The following is a 16,918-nucleotide window of genomic DNA, read 5'->3' on the forward strand; positions in this document are numbered from 1 at the left end:
CTGTAGGTCTGCTGCAATTTGAGCAGAGTGGACTGACCTGAAGGAAGCCTGACATTGCATTTGGTACATACAAAATATTTGACCAAGGTCACTGAAGCGGATGAGGAGCGGGACTGCTCTCCCTTGGGCATACTGACAGGTTTTCCATGGTGCTGATCATCGGGGGTAAAGAGCGGAGTGAGGGAGCAACCTATAGTGCAGTACTCACATACCCACGACCTGTGCCCCCGCCGCAGCTGCCGTCCGAAGGCTGATGAGAGAGAGAGAGTGAGGTGAACAGCCCTGCCGCTGCCTAGAAGCCTTATGAAATCCCCGCCTGGAAGTGGTGGGCGGGGCCCTCCTCTGGCCTCCTGGAGCCCCAAGATGGTGCTGGTACAGGAAGAGGAAGTCAGGGGGGCGGAGCCTGCCGGGAGCCAGAATCTGGTGTCGACTGTGCTGGGCTCCTGCAGGAGCCCAGGGCCATAACACTGCCACGGGAGGAGGCTGGAACCGTGCTGCACCGCGTGCTTGAAAGTAAGTGTTGGCGATTAAACTATAGAGTATAGAGCCATGGGCTGCAAGCCCGAGTGCTGATTACAGCGGTCACATTCAGCCAGAGCGGCTGGTGAGCAGATCATACAACGCTGCAGCCTCTTACCTCCAGTTCACCCCCTAACAGGGGTCGGTTTACCTGCATGAAAAGATTGCTGTCCCAAACCTTTTATGCAGTGTGTCTCTCTCGATCATCAGGCTCTGGTGGGCGAGTGATGGGAGACGAAGGTCAGGACCAGGAGCTGCCACCTGAACACGAGTCCTGTGTTAGGGGACAGGGTCCTGCCCACGGGATTCATGAGGATACGGGGTGGCAGTACACGCCGTACTCATAATCCTGGTGTGGGAATACAGATGTAGCATATCTACTCTGTATCCCTTCATGATTACCTGAAAAGCAACGATGCACATTGAGGTAGGCATGGGTCTGCGAGAGACCTCTGTCCACCTCCTGCTGACACTAAGCAAAACTGATTGTCCTACAGCCGGTCGGAGGGGTGTATACTGCGGAGGCAGAGTTAACTTTTTTTTCATGCATAGTGTCAACCTCCTAGTGACAGCAGCACACACCCACGGTTCCTGTGTCCCCCAATGAGACGAAAGTGAAATGAAGATACTTAGCACATAAATTAGCCATTTCACGTGTGCCCAGCAGCCATTGACAAGGAGACCTTCTTTGATGGGAACATAACCTAATATGATACCTCTCCTGGGCTGATAGCCTATAGTTATATAAGGAGGTAAGTTCAAGCTATGATTAAAACTGCCATAGGCTGATGGGTGGAGTGCTCAGTCAGAAAGCCTGTGTGTACAAATATCAAAGACTGCCACTTTCAAATATAAAAACAGCACCACACCCATCAGCCTATGGTAGTTAATCACAACTTGACCCTGCCTACCCATATCATTGTAGGCTATCAGCCCAGGAGAGGTATCATATTAGGTTAGGTTCCTAGCAAAGAAGGCCTCCTTGCCGATGGCTGTTGGGCAAACATGAAATGGATCATTTATGTGCTAAGTATCTTCATTTTTTTTCTAGAGCAATAATGCAATTCCAATTTCATATTCCATGTTTGCATGTTATAGTGTCACAGGGTGCAGCTTTAATTTGTTAGTTAGCTATGGAAGTGGCTCTCTTAGCTTGCTCCTGTACACACCTGATTTCTGTTTGGAAGTGATGGTCAGTCTTTGAAATTTGTATACACAGGCTCTCTGACTGAGCACTCCACCAGCACTCCATGGCGGTTTTAATCACAGATTGATCCTACCTACCCATATCATTGTAGGCTATCAGCCCAGGAGAGGCACATGAAATGGCCAATTTATGAGCTAAGTAGCTTCATTTTTAACTTATTTTCTATAGCAGCAAAGCAATTCCAATTTCATATATTACATGTTTACATGCTATATCGTCACAGAGTGCAGCTTTAGTTTGTTAGTCTCTCTCTAGATGGACTCATAAAATGCAAATTTCTTATCATAATTATACAGTTATTCTGATAGGAATTTTCAAAGTAAGTACACCAGTCTCATCAGATCCAAATTCTATTTAATAATGTATACAGTTTGTATTGTGAAATCTAGTGACAGATCCGGTTTAATCTCCAGGCAGATTTTCATCCTCCGATACAAGGTCATGATGGCATATCTTGTGGATATACCATAAATGTCTTTGGTGGGAAATATATTTTAATGTAGAAAAAAAAATTCAGTAACTTATCAAAATATGTAAAGTACAGAAGATATTCAAAGTGGAATATTTTGCTTCTAATGTTACTGCTGCTGGCATCAATAAGTAAGTGTTTCATCTATGTGTTTGTCTTCCACATCCCATAGCACCAGGCATCAGTTCTAATAACACTCCTGAAATATGTGTGTTCTCCTTTAGCAGATGCAACACAAACATTCTTTCAGAGGCACAAAATTTTTCAGTGCCACGAAGGTCTACGCCGTAGCTGGAGGACGTAAGGCTGTCCCTTTATAATTGTGTTCTGGGTAACAGCAGAAGACCTGATTTTCAGATCTGAGATAAAGAAAAATAAAAATCCATTTTGCAGAACAACATTATTAAAGGAGGTGAAAAGCGAAAGACCGCTATTCAATTTTGTGCAAACACTTGAGCTTTGCACCGACTTCTAACTGATGATCGGGTCTCATTTCCACATACACGCGACTTATCACGTGGATCCAGAACGCAATGTTAATGCATTTCAGAGGAGCCAAGATTATCAATATGAAAAATATGTTGGTTTACCGGTATTTTTTTTTAATCTGCAAAAAAATAAATATAAATCGCAGCAGGAGTTATTGTACTGTGATATGGCATCTCACTATATCTCTACGTGAACCCCGATATAATGCAATATGTATTGGATGAAAGGACTGAAATGCAATGCTTATGTGTGTGAGGGCTTCAGCTAATCTGATCATATTTTTCAGTTATATCATATTGTATTTATTGTTTCTAATTCGTATAACAGGACTGGTGTTGGGGTATTCCCATCTCCAATATCCTCTCCCAATATGTAGTAGGTGAAATAATAATAATAAACTTCAATTGAAAATGTGGTGTATTTCTTCTGATTTGCTATGTTGCTTAGAGATCCATGGTTACGATGACTAACAACTATAGTTATCAGTGGTCGTTACCATGGATACCTAAACTACTGCAATGCCCTGCACATGCGGTAAGCAACATAGCTAATCAGAAGAACTAAAGTGCATTTCTAATTGGAGGTATTTGTTATTATTATTATTATTATTATTACACCTACTACATATTGGGAAAAGTGCTTGGAGATAGGAATACTCTTTTAATATATGGAGGATTTTATTTGGTCACGTAAAATCTGCTTCTATTTTAAATATGCAGCAGGAGCGACATTAATTAATTTGATTGCAAAATGTCCTATAAAGTTTATGGAGAGTGTTAGAAATATGTCTCCACAAATATATCATCCGTATGTCATCAGGATTCCTTCAGAATGTCGACTCATTAACAGCAGCAACATAGAAATGGTTCTTTACTGCCTGAACACCGGCTGAAAGTGATTGTTGGGTGCCAATGTGATGCTATTTCAGACAGGGGTCTACAGAAGGTCCCTTTCGCTGCTATGTTGTTACACCTGAGGAGTCCAGCCAAAGGTTGGGATTTACAGGAGATTGTCATTTTTACTACATACTGCAATATTGAAGTTTACTGCAATATATTGTACAAGCGATCACAGGTTCAAGTCCCCTTAGGTCAACTAAAAAAATAAGTGAAACATAATTTTTTTTTAAAAAGATCTAAAAAAACAAACAAATAAAAACATAAAGGTTTCAAACATCCTTTCCAAATCCAAAAATAGAAGGCCTGAAAAAAAAAGCAATAAATATAACAAATTGAAGCGACAGAATTACCGATTTTTAATCATCGAACCTTCATTAAAATGGGATAAAACCTTCATAAAATGGGATAAAAAGGGATCAAAATGTCATATGCACCCTAAAATTCTAACAAAAAAGGTGAAAACTCGCCATGCAAAAAAATAGTCCTGATACTGCTCTGTCAATGGAAAAATAGAAAAGATTAATAATAGATGTTAGAAAATGGCATAAAAAATAAAAAATTTTCAAAAAGTTTTGATTTTTTTTTACCTTTAAAAAAAAAATTATCTACGAGGTATTTTTTTTAATCATATAATGAACGCTGTGAAAAATTAAAATAAAAATGTCAAAATTGTATTTTTATCACCACTTCAGCCCATTTTTCAGTACATTATATAGCAAGATGAATGGTGTCAGTCACATCTACAACTCGTTCCACAAATAAAACCAAGTCCTGATATGGTAATTTTGTAAGAAAAATAATAAAAAATTTATCAATCTTGGAGGCAGCGGAGGGAAAAAGACAAACGCTCAAATGAAAAAAAAAATGGCCTGGACTTGAAGGGAGTAAAGAGGAGAATTAAATGGAAGAGCGGCTACAGTTCTAGTTAAAGTTTTCCCCTAAAAGTAGTTAAGTCAGTGCTTGTGGGGGAGAATGTAGCCTGACATACGCCATTCGATGGAGCACCAATGAACTGCTCAGGAATTCCAAATATGTTTGCGCGCCTTATGTTCCTCCTCATAGTTATATTCTACGCTGCCGCTGAGACCTCATGCCCCCTTCATCACATTGGTGTGGTATTTCCTGATGAAGGGGGCATGAGACCCCTGAAACGCGTTGAATAAAACCACTGCAATCGTACAGCATTCTCCTGGAATTTGTCTCAGCAGCAGTGCGGAATATAACTACGAATTCCCTTTGGATATATCATGTCTTCTGGCCACTAAGGACCTGTGGATCTGCAGCAGCCGCTACCTACATGCTCTTATCTCATCCTAACCAGGTGAGCAAATTTCATGATATACTCTATTCTTTGTAACGTGGATAAGACCCTATTGCGCTTTTTGTCTCCCCCCCTTTTTTTTGCAATAGTTATGTTCCTCCTCAGAAGACGGATGGGTAACACAATGCTAATCACACCTATAATCCGCATATAGATAGTATATGAGCTTATGGCAGATTCTTATTTTGCAGGGTGACATATATTACCTTGTGAAACATGGCTTATGCAGATGTGATTTTATGTATTCCAATGGCTCATCTCGTAATAAAGCCAGCGTGGATGTTCATTTCATGTTTTATGCAATCAAAAAATTAGGATTAGCAGAGTATTAGGTTTCGTCAACCTTTCTGTCATTTCCGATGGTAAGCATAGTGCACTCCTTAAAGGGGATGTGTCATCAAAAAATGACCTATTGTTTAAATAGGGTTGAGTGAGACATTTTCTTATTTTTAGATTTTTTAATTTGTCGGATGAAAAAAGAATATGGAAAACTTGCATATTAGTGTGGGCATTGAGGCTATTGTAGACTCATATTTTCTGTTCTTTCAGGAAATTCATGTGTACTTTAGCAACAACAGACCCTACCTGCTGTATTGAAGCATCTAACGAGCCTGTGAATGGAGGGTGAGCTGTGACGTTACCTATTGTGAAAGGTGGATCATGTGTATTGCTACTTACCTGTCCTGACACCAGTGCCAGGCTCTGCATCTTCCTTCCCTGGCAGCTGGCGATCTCTGCTCTCATGAATCCTGGGTTATGTGGTAACCCTATACACCTCTCTGATATCACTCCTCTAGGCCTTTTAATGGGCTCCGGGGGCAGCACACTAGGTGAGTATTCAGGCACTAAGCCCACCTGGTTGCCATCTCTGCTACCAGGCTGCTGCTATTGCGTTGCTGGTACCGCCTCTGCTGAGCCACAAGACCAACCTAGCTTTGCATATCACTGGGCAATGCTAGCTTCCTCAGAGTGTGCCTCCAAACAAACTATGCCAGCCTACTCACAGGGCTATACTAGTTTTTAAGTACCAGTCGTCTCTCCTGTTTGATGTCAGACTGTATACAGAGCTCTACTCTTCTGTACACTCAGCAATGCTGTATCAAAATGCATGGTTGCATATATGGCTCTACTATGGCAAATTGCCTGTCTGCATTGAGACCCTACTTTTCCAAGGTAAGTGTCTGCACACTCAGCTCTGCTTTATTAAGGTACCTTACAATATATACCACTGTTTCAAGGTCCCTTTCCGCACACTTGTTACACTATATTAAGGTGCCTGACTATATACATGGCTCTACTGTTCCAAGATGTTTGTTTGCACACTCGACTATGCTTTGTGAAGGTTTCTGCCTACTAATCCAAAGTGTCTGTCTGCACACTAGGCTCTGCTGTATCAAGGTACCTGGCTGCACATATGCCTCTACTATTCCAAGATGGCTGTCCAGGTACCTCTGCTCTATTATGGTGCCAGTCTGCAAAATCAGCTCCATTGTTTCACTCTGTTCCATGTGTTGTAGAGAATATCCTGTTCCATGTGATATCCAGCATATTCAACTCACCAGTTACACTTGGCTCCGGGCACCTACCTACAAATCCACCTATTTCACATGCTCTCAGCTTATCCAACTCCACTGCATTTTGCTGAACCCACGCCTCTAGTCTGAGCTGCCCATCCTGATCTTTGGCTTAGCAAATTCACCTCATCAGGTGAGCTAGCTATCAGTAGTGTTCCATGTCATTGTAATCCTGCCTGTTATGATAATGAGACGTCTGACAAGTCTACTGTAAAGAACATTAAGCATGAGTCTAAAATAGCCCTAGTGGCCAATGTGAAAATTGCAAGATTTCTAAATTGTTTTGTATACAGATTGTGAGATAAAAAATATTGACAAATTGTTTTAAAATATGTTTAACCAAAAAAACCTGATTTAAACAATAGTGCATTTTCGGATTATACATTTACTTTAAAGTAGCACTCCCTACAAAAATGTTATCCCCTGAGCCTTTCTTAATATGTGTGTAGTGTAAAGCAGGTGCATTAGAATTCTTACCAATTGCTGTTTTCCCTGGATTCTAGCACCGCTCTGGTCCTCTTCTGACTTACGTAACTTCAAATCTGACTCTCCAGATAAGTGCAGTGATTTATGTGTGAATTGGACGTCAACTTAACATTGTAGAAAAGAACCACGAAGCTTCTGACCATCTGGTGGCAAAGTAGGGTCCTTTCCTGTAATTTTGAAGTGTAAGAAACTTGGCACTCAAAGTAGTGAAGATGCAAATGTTTCGGTCCATATTAGACCTTCATCAGTGTACGGATTGCCCAGGGAGAAAAAATTTAACATAGAGCTTAAGCGCCTCTCTCCTGTATCCAGCGGTGGACACTGCGGTCTTCATTTGGCGCTGAAGCTCTACTGTATGTAAAACTTGTCTCCCTAGGTAATCTGCACATTGATGAAAATCCAATATAGAATGAAATGTTTGTGTTTTGTTTTGGATTGCTAATCTACAAATTAAAAATCTCCTCATCTTCACTACTTTGAGTGCCAATTTTGTCCAACGTGATTGTAGCAATGTAATAAGCCTTTGGAGTGTCAGGATGAGCCTCCATGGACTTACATGATAAAAGTGACTTATGGTTCACTCCTAAACACCATTGTGATCTGGAGTGTGGTAACTGAAGTCACATGAGTAAGGGTATGTGCACACGTTGCGGATTACCCTGCGGATTTTTCCGCTCGGATTTGGCTCAATCCGCAGGTCAAATGACCTGCGTTTTACCTGCGGATTTAGTGCAGATTTTGTGCAGATTTCCCCTGCGCGGATTCCTGTAAAGGAGCAGGTCTCAAAAAGCTGCGGATTCGCACAAGGAATTGACATGCTGCGATTTAAATCCACAGAAAATCCGCGTGGAAAAATCTGCAGCATGTGCACAGCGTTTTTGATTTTAGATAGACTTTAATGGTACTGTACAATGCAGCAGAATCTGCTGCGGATCCGCAAGGCCAAATCCTCTGCGGATCCGCAGCAAAATCCGCAACGTGTGCACATACCCTTAGAGGAGGACTGGAACGGCACTAGGGACCAGGGAAGATGACGATTGGTAAGTATTAAGTATTTTTATGCACCTCCACTACACCATGGACACATACAGTATTTAAAAAAAATGAAGGGATATAATTTTTGTTGGGAGTGCTTATTTAAGCATTCATGGATTTGGTGTAGCTGTCATGAGCCATTTGTATGGCAAGAGCCTGCAGGCTTTGTGGTGGGAATCTTTAATTGCTGTTTTAGCTGAAAAATCCATAGCAAATCTGCATGTTTTACATCAAATATGCAACAAAATTCAGCAAAAAAATTAGCAGCAACCTCTATAATCCACAGAGACTTTCCACCTGTAGATATTATTTTGTAAAACCCCATTTACTACTTTGCGCTGTGCTTTGTAGAGGATTTGTGCAAAATCATTTTGCAAATAGATTTTTTTTTTTTGCTTGTGTCTCTAATATTTTCGTTAAAATGCTTCTTTGAGTGAACTGGGATTAAATGTTTACTAATGATCAGTAATGACATTATACAGAACACAACATGGAAATAAGACTTACCTAGCGCGGGATCGGCACATTCCTTGTACAGCTCCGGAGTACAATATGCTGCATCTCCTGATCAATAAAAAAAGGCACACCGTCACTTTTCTTGTAATAATGGACATATTATCGTAGGGTTTATAGCAATAATATCAGGGAATAAACGGATGCAGTAAAATATTCTTTATTGGCACTTTAACTCTTCACGATTTCCAGGAAATGTTGAACAATGGCTGTATTGAATTCTGTTACCTATGTTTTAGCTAGAGTTGCTTTGAACATTGTGATGTCACTGATCCTTAAATCTCCCTTTAACTAATGTATCCAATACATCCCTTTCGTCTTTATTTTTCTCTGAAATTATCTTTATTCCCTTCATTCACTTTTTTTTTTATTACCCTTGAAATGTGAGCTAAAATATATAGGCGGGCATAGTATAGTAGGAACGTGGAAGAACAGAGAAAATATGAACCATCACCAACTGTGGAATACAGTATGGAATATTCCATTATTGGACATTTCGAGTCCTATGTAATACACTGTATTAATTGTGAATAACTGTTGTTTTTTTTGCTTTAGCAATTGTGAAATTTTAACTATTGAGGAAAAGATTATGAGTCTGTTTCATTGTTCCTCAGTGACTGCATTAAAAGATTTCTACATAGTGTTTTTTTTACTTTTGTGCTAAACTATTTGGCCACTTTGGGAGAAGAAGTGAAGCAACCAATTCATTTTGAAAAACACTGAAACAGAAAATTCACATTTTTATTTTAATTATCCTAGCACTCCCCCTTTAATCTCCTTAATTCCACTAATCTCCTCCGTTACTTTGATTCTATTTTGTCTCATATTACTATTAAGAATGAGAAATATGAAAGGCAATCTCCTCTGTCTGCCTTCAGGGCTCCCATGTCCTCCTTCCTCATTTTTACCATACTGTGTCTTGCAATAAATCAACTGGCTGCAGCAGGAGCCTCTCTCCAGTGCCATTTCTGCAGTAGGACAAACAATAAACGCTATGGCTAAGCTGAGCTGAAATAGTCCAACTGTCATGGTACTGCAGCGCAGTATAGCACAACCTCCACCAGGGGGTGCTGATGAGGGAAGAGACGTTGCACACAGCGTAACAATACTGACCAGCAGCACAACCGCCACCAGGTGGCAAAAGAGTGGTTAGACGAGTCGAGTCAGAATCAGTCAGGAGCAGAAGTACCAGAGGTCACAGCAGTACACGTGGTCAGAAACAAGCCAGGAGATCAGCAACAGTCAGAAGCAGATAAGACAAAGACAAAAGACAGAAGCAGGTCCGAATGCAAGCCAAGTCAAAACCAGGGAGTCAGTAAACTTACAGGGAAACACTGAGTCAGAACAGACAGATGGAATAAACAGACACGGGGCAAGTCAGGGATCACAGCAGGACAAATCAGGATATACTAGAGTCAGATACACACGCCGAAGGCAGTACTATAGCTGTCACCACCTGCAGGATGCAGCGGAGCTAAATGGCAAACCTAAAACCAGACTGAGGCTGAGAAAAGTTAACCCCTGAAATGACCAGCCCGGGAACATGGAAAGACAGGACTTAAGGCCTGTTTCACACTTGCTTTTTTTTGCAGCGCGTTTTTCCCGCAAAAAAACGCATTGAAAAACGCATACAAAAGCATACAACTGCTGCGTTTTTTTCAAGCATTTTTATGAGCATGCATGAAAAAAACGCAGCGTTTTTAAGCGTTTGTATGCGTTTTTAGTGCGTTTTTACCGCGTTTGCGTTTTTTTCCAACATTAGGTGGCCACTCACACTAACCCAAACCATGACTTTACTAACCCTAACCCTGACCCTAACCCTAACCCTAACCCTGACCCTAACCCTAACCCTAACCCTAACCCTGACCCTAACCCTGACCCTAACCCTTAACCAAACCATACTTAACCCTAACCCTGACCCTAACCCTAACCCTAACCCTTAACCAAACCATACTTAACCCTAACCCTAACCCTGACCCTAACCCTAACCCTTAACCAAACCATACTTAACCCTAACCCTAACCCTGACCCTAACCCTAACCCTAACCCTGACCCTAACCCTAACCCTAAACCCCCTTAACTAACCCTAACTTTACCCAAACCCCTAAATTCCATTGTCTAAACTAATGGTAAAAAAAAACGCATGTGCAAAAAAACGCATACATAAGCATGCCAATGCGCACATATGCTCACCATAGATTTATAATGGGTGTCTTGCTGTAAAAAAACGCATTGCGCGCGCATGCGTTTTTTTGAGGCAAATCGGACGCACAAAAAATGCAACAAGTTGCATTTTGTGTGCCCGAGCGCATACCGCAAAAAAACGCATGCGCGGTAAAACGCGTACAAACGCATGTGTATGCGCACATAAGCGCATCCCATGCAAAGTATAGGAAAAAAAAACACATGCGCTATTTAGCGCTAAATTACCGCGAAAAAAAACGCAAATGTGAAACCAGCCTAACCTGGTCTGGATCATGATTCATGATAGTACCCTCCTCTCAAGTAGGGGGGCCACTGGACCCCCAGGCTTCCCAGGATAGCGTGTATGAAATGCCCAAACCAATTGATCAGCATGGACAGATCACGCCGGGACCCAAGATGAATCCTCAGGACCGCAACCCCTCCAATGGACCAAATGCAAATACTGAAGTGAACTGTGGACCATGCGAGAATCCACAATCTGTTCCACGTCATACTCAGTCTGACCATTCACAGAGACAGGAGGCTGAGTGGTTGGCGACCCAACAGAAGATGGTACAAATGACTTAAGAAGGGACTTATGGAACACATTGGGGATCTGAAGCGACGGAGGAAGGCGTTAGCAAAAGGCAACTGGATTGACAACCTCAATCTTCTCGTAAGGACCAATAAACTTGGGACCTAGCTTAGCAGAAGGAACTTTTAGACGAATGTTCTTGGTTGACAACCACACTTTATCTCCCACCAGGAACATAGGTCCTACAGACCTTCGCTTACCAGCAAAATGTTTGTTTGCCCTGAGCCTCCCCAATGTTCTTCTGGACCAAACTCTACACCTCCCCCAACCGTTGAACTGCCGTATCAGACCCTGGACATCCTGAATCCAGCCTGGAATATTCGCCAAAATGGGAGTGAAAACCATAGTTGCAGAAGAACGGAGAGGTGCCAGTGGACTGGTTAAACCAATTGTTAACCGCAAACTCAGCCACGGGCTATGAAGAACACCAATCATCCTGCTGAGACATAGCAAGACACAGCAAAATCTGTTCAAGTGACTGATTGGTCCTCTCCATCTGACCGTTGGTCTTGGGATCGTAGGCAGAGGAGGTCAAGCAAATACCCAATCTTTTACAAAATGCCCTCCAAAATTTGGACACAAATTGTACCCCTCTATCAGAAATCACACTTAAAGGCACTCAAAGGAGCAATATATAGGGCTAATTATATAGTTTGGAGCATTACATGGGGCTTATTATACTGTATTGAACAATAAATGGGGCTTATATAGTTTGGAGCATTATATAGGGCTCATTATACTGTATGAAGAAATATATGGGGTCCATTATATGGTATGGAGTAATATATGGGGCTTATTATTCTGTATGGAGGACTATGTGTTGCCCATAATACTGTATGGAGGACTATAATTTCCAGTTTCTGAGCTATTGTAGAATTTACAATATATATCACTCATGTAATGTAAGAAGTAAGTGAAATCTTTGGCATTGTACTATTCCTATATTTCTCAGTCGTAGGTGTAAGGAAGTGAAATGTGATGTTTTCTTATTCCCTTCCCTCAGAGTTATCCCTCTTATGTTACTATGTATATAATTCTGTATTATAATGTTTCTGATTAACGTCTGCAGTACTGCTACATAGAAATATGTATTATTGCCAGTCGTTAATGGTATTGCCACATGTACATGTTACCATTGTGTATTGTATAATATTATGTGCCTGTTGGCTATGTATAGTTAGGGTAAGCTAGTGCATCCTTCTTGGGACATTAGAGAAGGGCACTCTTAGTACATAGTTCCCCCATAGACTGGGTAGATGTAATTATGTTGCTGGTCACTAGATGGGGGCATGATAGTGGGGCCTGATAGGATGTTCATAGAGGGTTAATTGTAGGAGGGGCTGCTGGGAGTTAAGGTTAGTGATGAGCAGTTTAGTCAGATGGGGCAAGGGCGCCCAAGTGTCCACATGAGCTATAGGCCTGGACAGCTCGGCAGCCACGTAATGTTAAGTCGTTATAGCCCACGTTACCCACGGCCACTGCGTGTCTTAGCAGTGGGCCAGACAAGGAAAGGAAAGATGCGGCATCTCATTGCCTGGGTCAATGCTTTTAGGGCAGAAGTTGGCTGGACTAAGGAGATGGAGGGAGTTGGAGCTTCGACGAGATCGGTACAGACGGGCCGGATGCTTTACCAGTGGCCACCAAACGTAGTGACTGATGAATTCATGTTTGGGGCAAAACAGGCTGAAGGAAATGTCATTATAGCGAGGTCAGGCCAGGAAGAAACTGGGAAGCAGTCTAAGACAGTCTGGTCTGGGCGTATACTGCACAGAAGTGATAACAAGCAAGGGAAAGATGAAGAAGCAAGCAAATGTTAGGATGTACCAACTGTGGATGTAACGTGCGAAATCCTAAGTAAAGAAAGAGGTAAAGTTGTCTCGGACTGTGTCTCCATTGATGGGGGTCGCCTAGAAGAGGGACCTTTATGGCCTGGGAAGTGCTCGGGTGAAGCTGAATCTGGAGATGCAGGTATGCTGAGGAGAATAGAATTATTTCATGTAGGGGAAGGACTTGACACAGCTGCTACAGTAATACAGGTCACGACTACAGTCCTGTCCCTCCCTTACATATCTGTGCATCATGAATCATGGTATGTGTTAAAGGGGCCCACTGATGCTCTTTAGCATGGGTCCCACAAAAACCTGAAGCTAGCCCTGTGTCAGACAATGCAAGTAAGAATAGTAGGTACAAATAGATAAGTGGTGGCACTGATAATAAATTAACAAAACCTGATTAGACAGATTGAGAGACCCCAATGTGTGTTTCGTGTCTAGCTTCTTTCAGGAGAACTTCTTTTTCACTCTTTTAGCTATTGGCCTTTTTTATGGGTTTATTTATGCTCCAGGTCACCATCATGTTCTCTAGACTTTTGACCACTTTGGCCATCTATGTAATTTGTGTTTCTACTCAGTGTTGTATACTAGGAATGATTGAATGTGCTTGATGATACTTGGATGTCACTCAAGTAAATGTGCTCGGCACTTGCTGAGCATTAGCCGATACCTGAATTTGAAACTCGAATGCCACCCCGCATGTTTAGCACCTGTTACAAAACCAATAAGCATGTGGGGATTGCCTGCGAATTATGGTAATGCCGTGGTCATCTTGGTAGTGGCATTACTATGATTGGCTGGCTGCATTACCTCATCAGAGATTATAAAAGGACAGGCACTGCCACGCTCGGCTAACTAACGCCATTGCACAGCCCAGCGACAGCTCTTATTGGAGGGAGAAAGTGCTTGTCCAGGCCTGCATGTGCACAGTTTAATGAATCAGAATCCAGTAGTGTTGATACTGGAGCTGATTCTGAACCATCATACTAACAGTCCTTCTAAGGGCTAGTCCTATGCTTTGCTGTTTGTATCAGATTCATTCTGTATTTAGTCTAAGGAGTGACAGTAGCAGGAGCAGGGAGAGTGGCTGAATACAGTCTCTAGGCAGGGATTAGGGGTTTGCAGTCCATTGCAAAATATATAGCTGCGGCAGTTGACCACATTCTTTTTGGGGGATGAAAAATTGACTATATTGTCATCTATAGAGCATTACGTTCTTTGTGGTACATTTTGCTGTTATATTACACTCCCAAAAATTGTTGACATTTTTTTCTGGATTCAATTACTCACCCATATAATATTATGTGCTTTCTCTTACATTTCGGTGGTATATAACACTCCAAAAAAGCATTGAATTTTTTTTCTTGATTCAGTTAGTCATCCATATAGTATTAGGTGCTTTCTGTTACATTTTGGTGGTATATAACACTCAAAAAAAAGAGTTGAAAAATATTTCAGGATTGAATTTGTCATCCAAATGTTGAATTTGTTATCCATACACTTTTACATGCTTTGTGTTACATTACTGTGTTATACTGTGTTATTAAGCCCCCCCCCAAAAAAACACTTTGTCAGCTGCAGGTGATCAAATTTTTTTTGTTATTAAAAATAAACTTGGTTTCAAGACATCTAGCAATTAAAAAATGCAGCATGAGGTAAGGGATGTGGAAGTGGAAATGCTGTTGATAATGCACAAAGACGCCAAGGATGTGGGGCAGGTGTGACTACTCCTGTTGCTGGAGCACAAGAAACACACCCATCAACGACACATAGGTTCTTGTCCCACAATGCAGGGAGGCATGAGACATCAATTCTGAAGCCACACCTGTGCGAACAGGTGGTCGGCTGGATAGCAGATAATGCTTCCAGCATGCTTGGCAACACCACCCAGTCTTCCACATGGTCCAGTCTCATCATCCAAAAGTTTGGATCACGTAATCCTCACCCTAAGCCTCCTTCCTCCCACAATGCTGAGTCCCATGAGACTTGTGATCCCACACTAGGACACTTCGAGGAGCTCTTTAGAACATAATTTCTTGATTGTGGCCTCTCACCCTACATTGTTCAAGAGGGACTGGAGGAGATGCTGGTTATTGATGCACAAAAACTTAGAGCTGCCACAGCCACAAGAAGATGATGGTGGGGAACAGCAAATTTTGTCTGATGAGGATGATGATGATGAGACACAGTTGCCGATGTTAGAGTGGATGATCTGGAGCCGGATACTCCAGGAGTGGACCCTCTGGACCGTGGCACCGAGGGGCCCCGGGCGAGCTGCCAGGTGGAACCGACCCCTATACAGGGACCGTTAGGAGCAGGCCCAGGGGTTCGAGTACCACGGTAGCTGGTACCGAGAGGGACGGCTCACAGGAGACACGGGTGGGTATGACTGAGGGATGGTACTGGATACTAGGAACATCAGGTGTGTACATGGAAGTGCGCTAACTACAGGATAGTGCAAGACAGGTACACGTGAGCACGTATGGCGTGTGGCGAGTAATACGTCTGGAGGTAAACCAAGCAAGACGCGTGCAAGGAGCACGACAGAGTACAGAATGGAGCAGCAGTCGTGCCAGGAGGAATATTAGAGTATAGGGACAGAGAGAGTGCCCGGAGGCACAGCGGAGCAAGAGACAGAGCACAAGATCCGAGTGGATGCCAGAGGGCACGACTGAGCAAAGACTGAGCGGAATGGAAGTTTAGAAAGGGTGCCCTGGAGCACCAAGAACACAAGGCAGAACAGAGGACCTGAGTACAGCGAACAGCCTGGCAGAGACACAGACGTCCCAGCCAGGAAGCACAACAATAATCAGGCACCTCCCATAGGGGAAGGTAGCCTGATATAGCACGTGACCATGACAGGTTCCGGGTCAGATCCTAGCCAGAAAGCACAGGACCACTACAGCTTCCGGGTCAGGTCCTCCATTACCATAGAGAGGACCGACCCGGAGACAGCACTGACAGGAGCGCGCAAGCATGACATGGAGGAGGAGCTCCGGGGACGAAAGCTGCGCGTGTGCACCCGACGGGAACCCCCGAGGGACCGCCATACCGGAGAGAGTGACGTCGGGACCGAAGCCCCGCCTCCTGGTGAGCGCGCCATAACAGCCGATAAATCTGGTTGTTAAGTCACCAAGTCAGGAGGACCAGGGTGCGGCAATGGAAGACGAGGTGGTGGATGATGAAGTCACCGACCTAATCTGGGAGACAGGCATGTAGAGTGAGGCCAGCAGCACTGAGGGTGAGGGATCAGCAGCAACGATACAGGAAGAAGAGGCAGTGAGGTGACCGGAGGAAGAAGGCGTGCAACTGTTTCAAAGAGCACTGACACACGTGATTTTCTCCGTCAAAGAGTTAGGTGTTCTCTAGTCTGGGAATTTTTTAAAGAGAATTCTGAGACAAAAAAATGGTCATTTGCAACCATGAAAAGATCAGCAGGGGCCTGACCACTAAGAGCCTAACCTCCACCAGCATGATCAGATACAGTACATGTCATCTAAGCACATGACTTGGTGGGTTGAATGCCTGGGTCCACGATTAGTGCCAGTGGGTAACACCACTGCCTCTTCCCCTGTGCTTGGTGCTTCCCAATCCTCTGTCCATGACAGTGGCACATATGCCTCCCTCCCTGCAACTGTCCTTGTACATTCTAACTCACCATCATCAGGCACTTCTAAATCTTTGTCCCAGCACAGCATTCTGCTGTCCCTTCCCCAGGCCTTGGAACGAAAGAGAAAGTTTCCAGCCACCCACCCACAGTCCCAAACACTAAAAGGGCACATTTCAAGGCTTCTT

At 43.0% G+C, this 16,918-nt stretch overlaps 1 protein-coding gene across 3 annotated transcripts in view; it reads right to left on the bottom strand.

Moving 5' to 3' along the window:
- The window catches only part of ASIC1 (acid sensing ion channel subunit 1), a 523,004-nt gene that overhangs the window by 43,210 nt on the left and 462,876 nt on the right, over positions 1–16,918 (bottom strand). For all 3 annotated transcript variants that reach the window (XM_073546130.1, XM_073546132.1, XM_073546129.1), the window contains one exon: positions 8,507–8,563. In XM_073546130.1, coding sequence (XP_073402231.1) covers positions 8,507–8,563 — 57 coding nt within the window. The remainder of the gene's footprint in view (positions 1–8,506; positions 8,564–16,918) is intronic.

The sequence above is a fragment of the Dendrobates tinctorius genome, unplaced genomic scaffold (assembly GCF_039654945.1).
Source record: "Dendrobates tinctorius isolate UK_male_01 unplaced genomic scaffold, ASM3965494v1 ptg000145l, whole genome shotgun sequence".
Taxonomy (NCBI): Eukaryota; Metazoa; Chordata; class Amphibia; order Anura; family Dendrobatidae; genus Dendrobates; species Dendrobates tinctorius.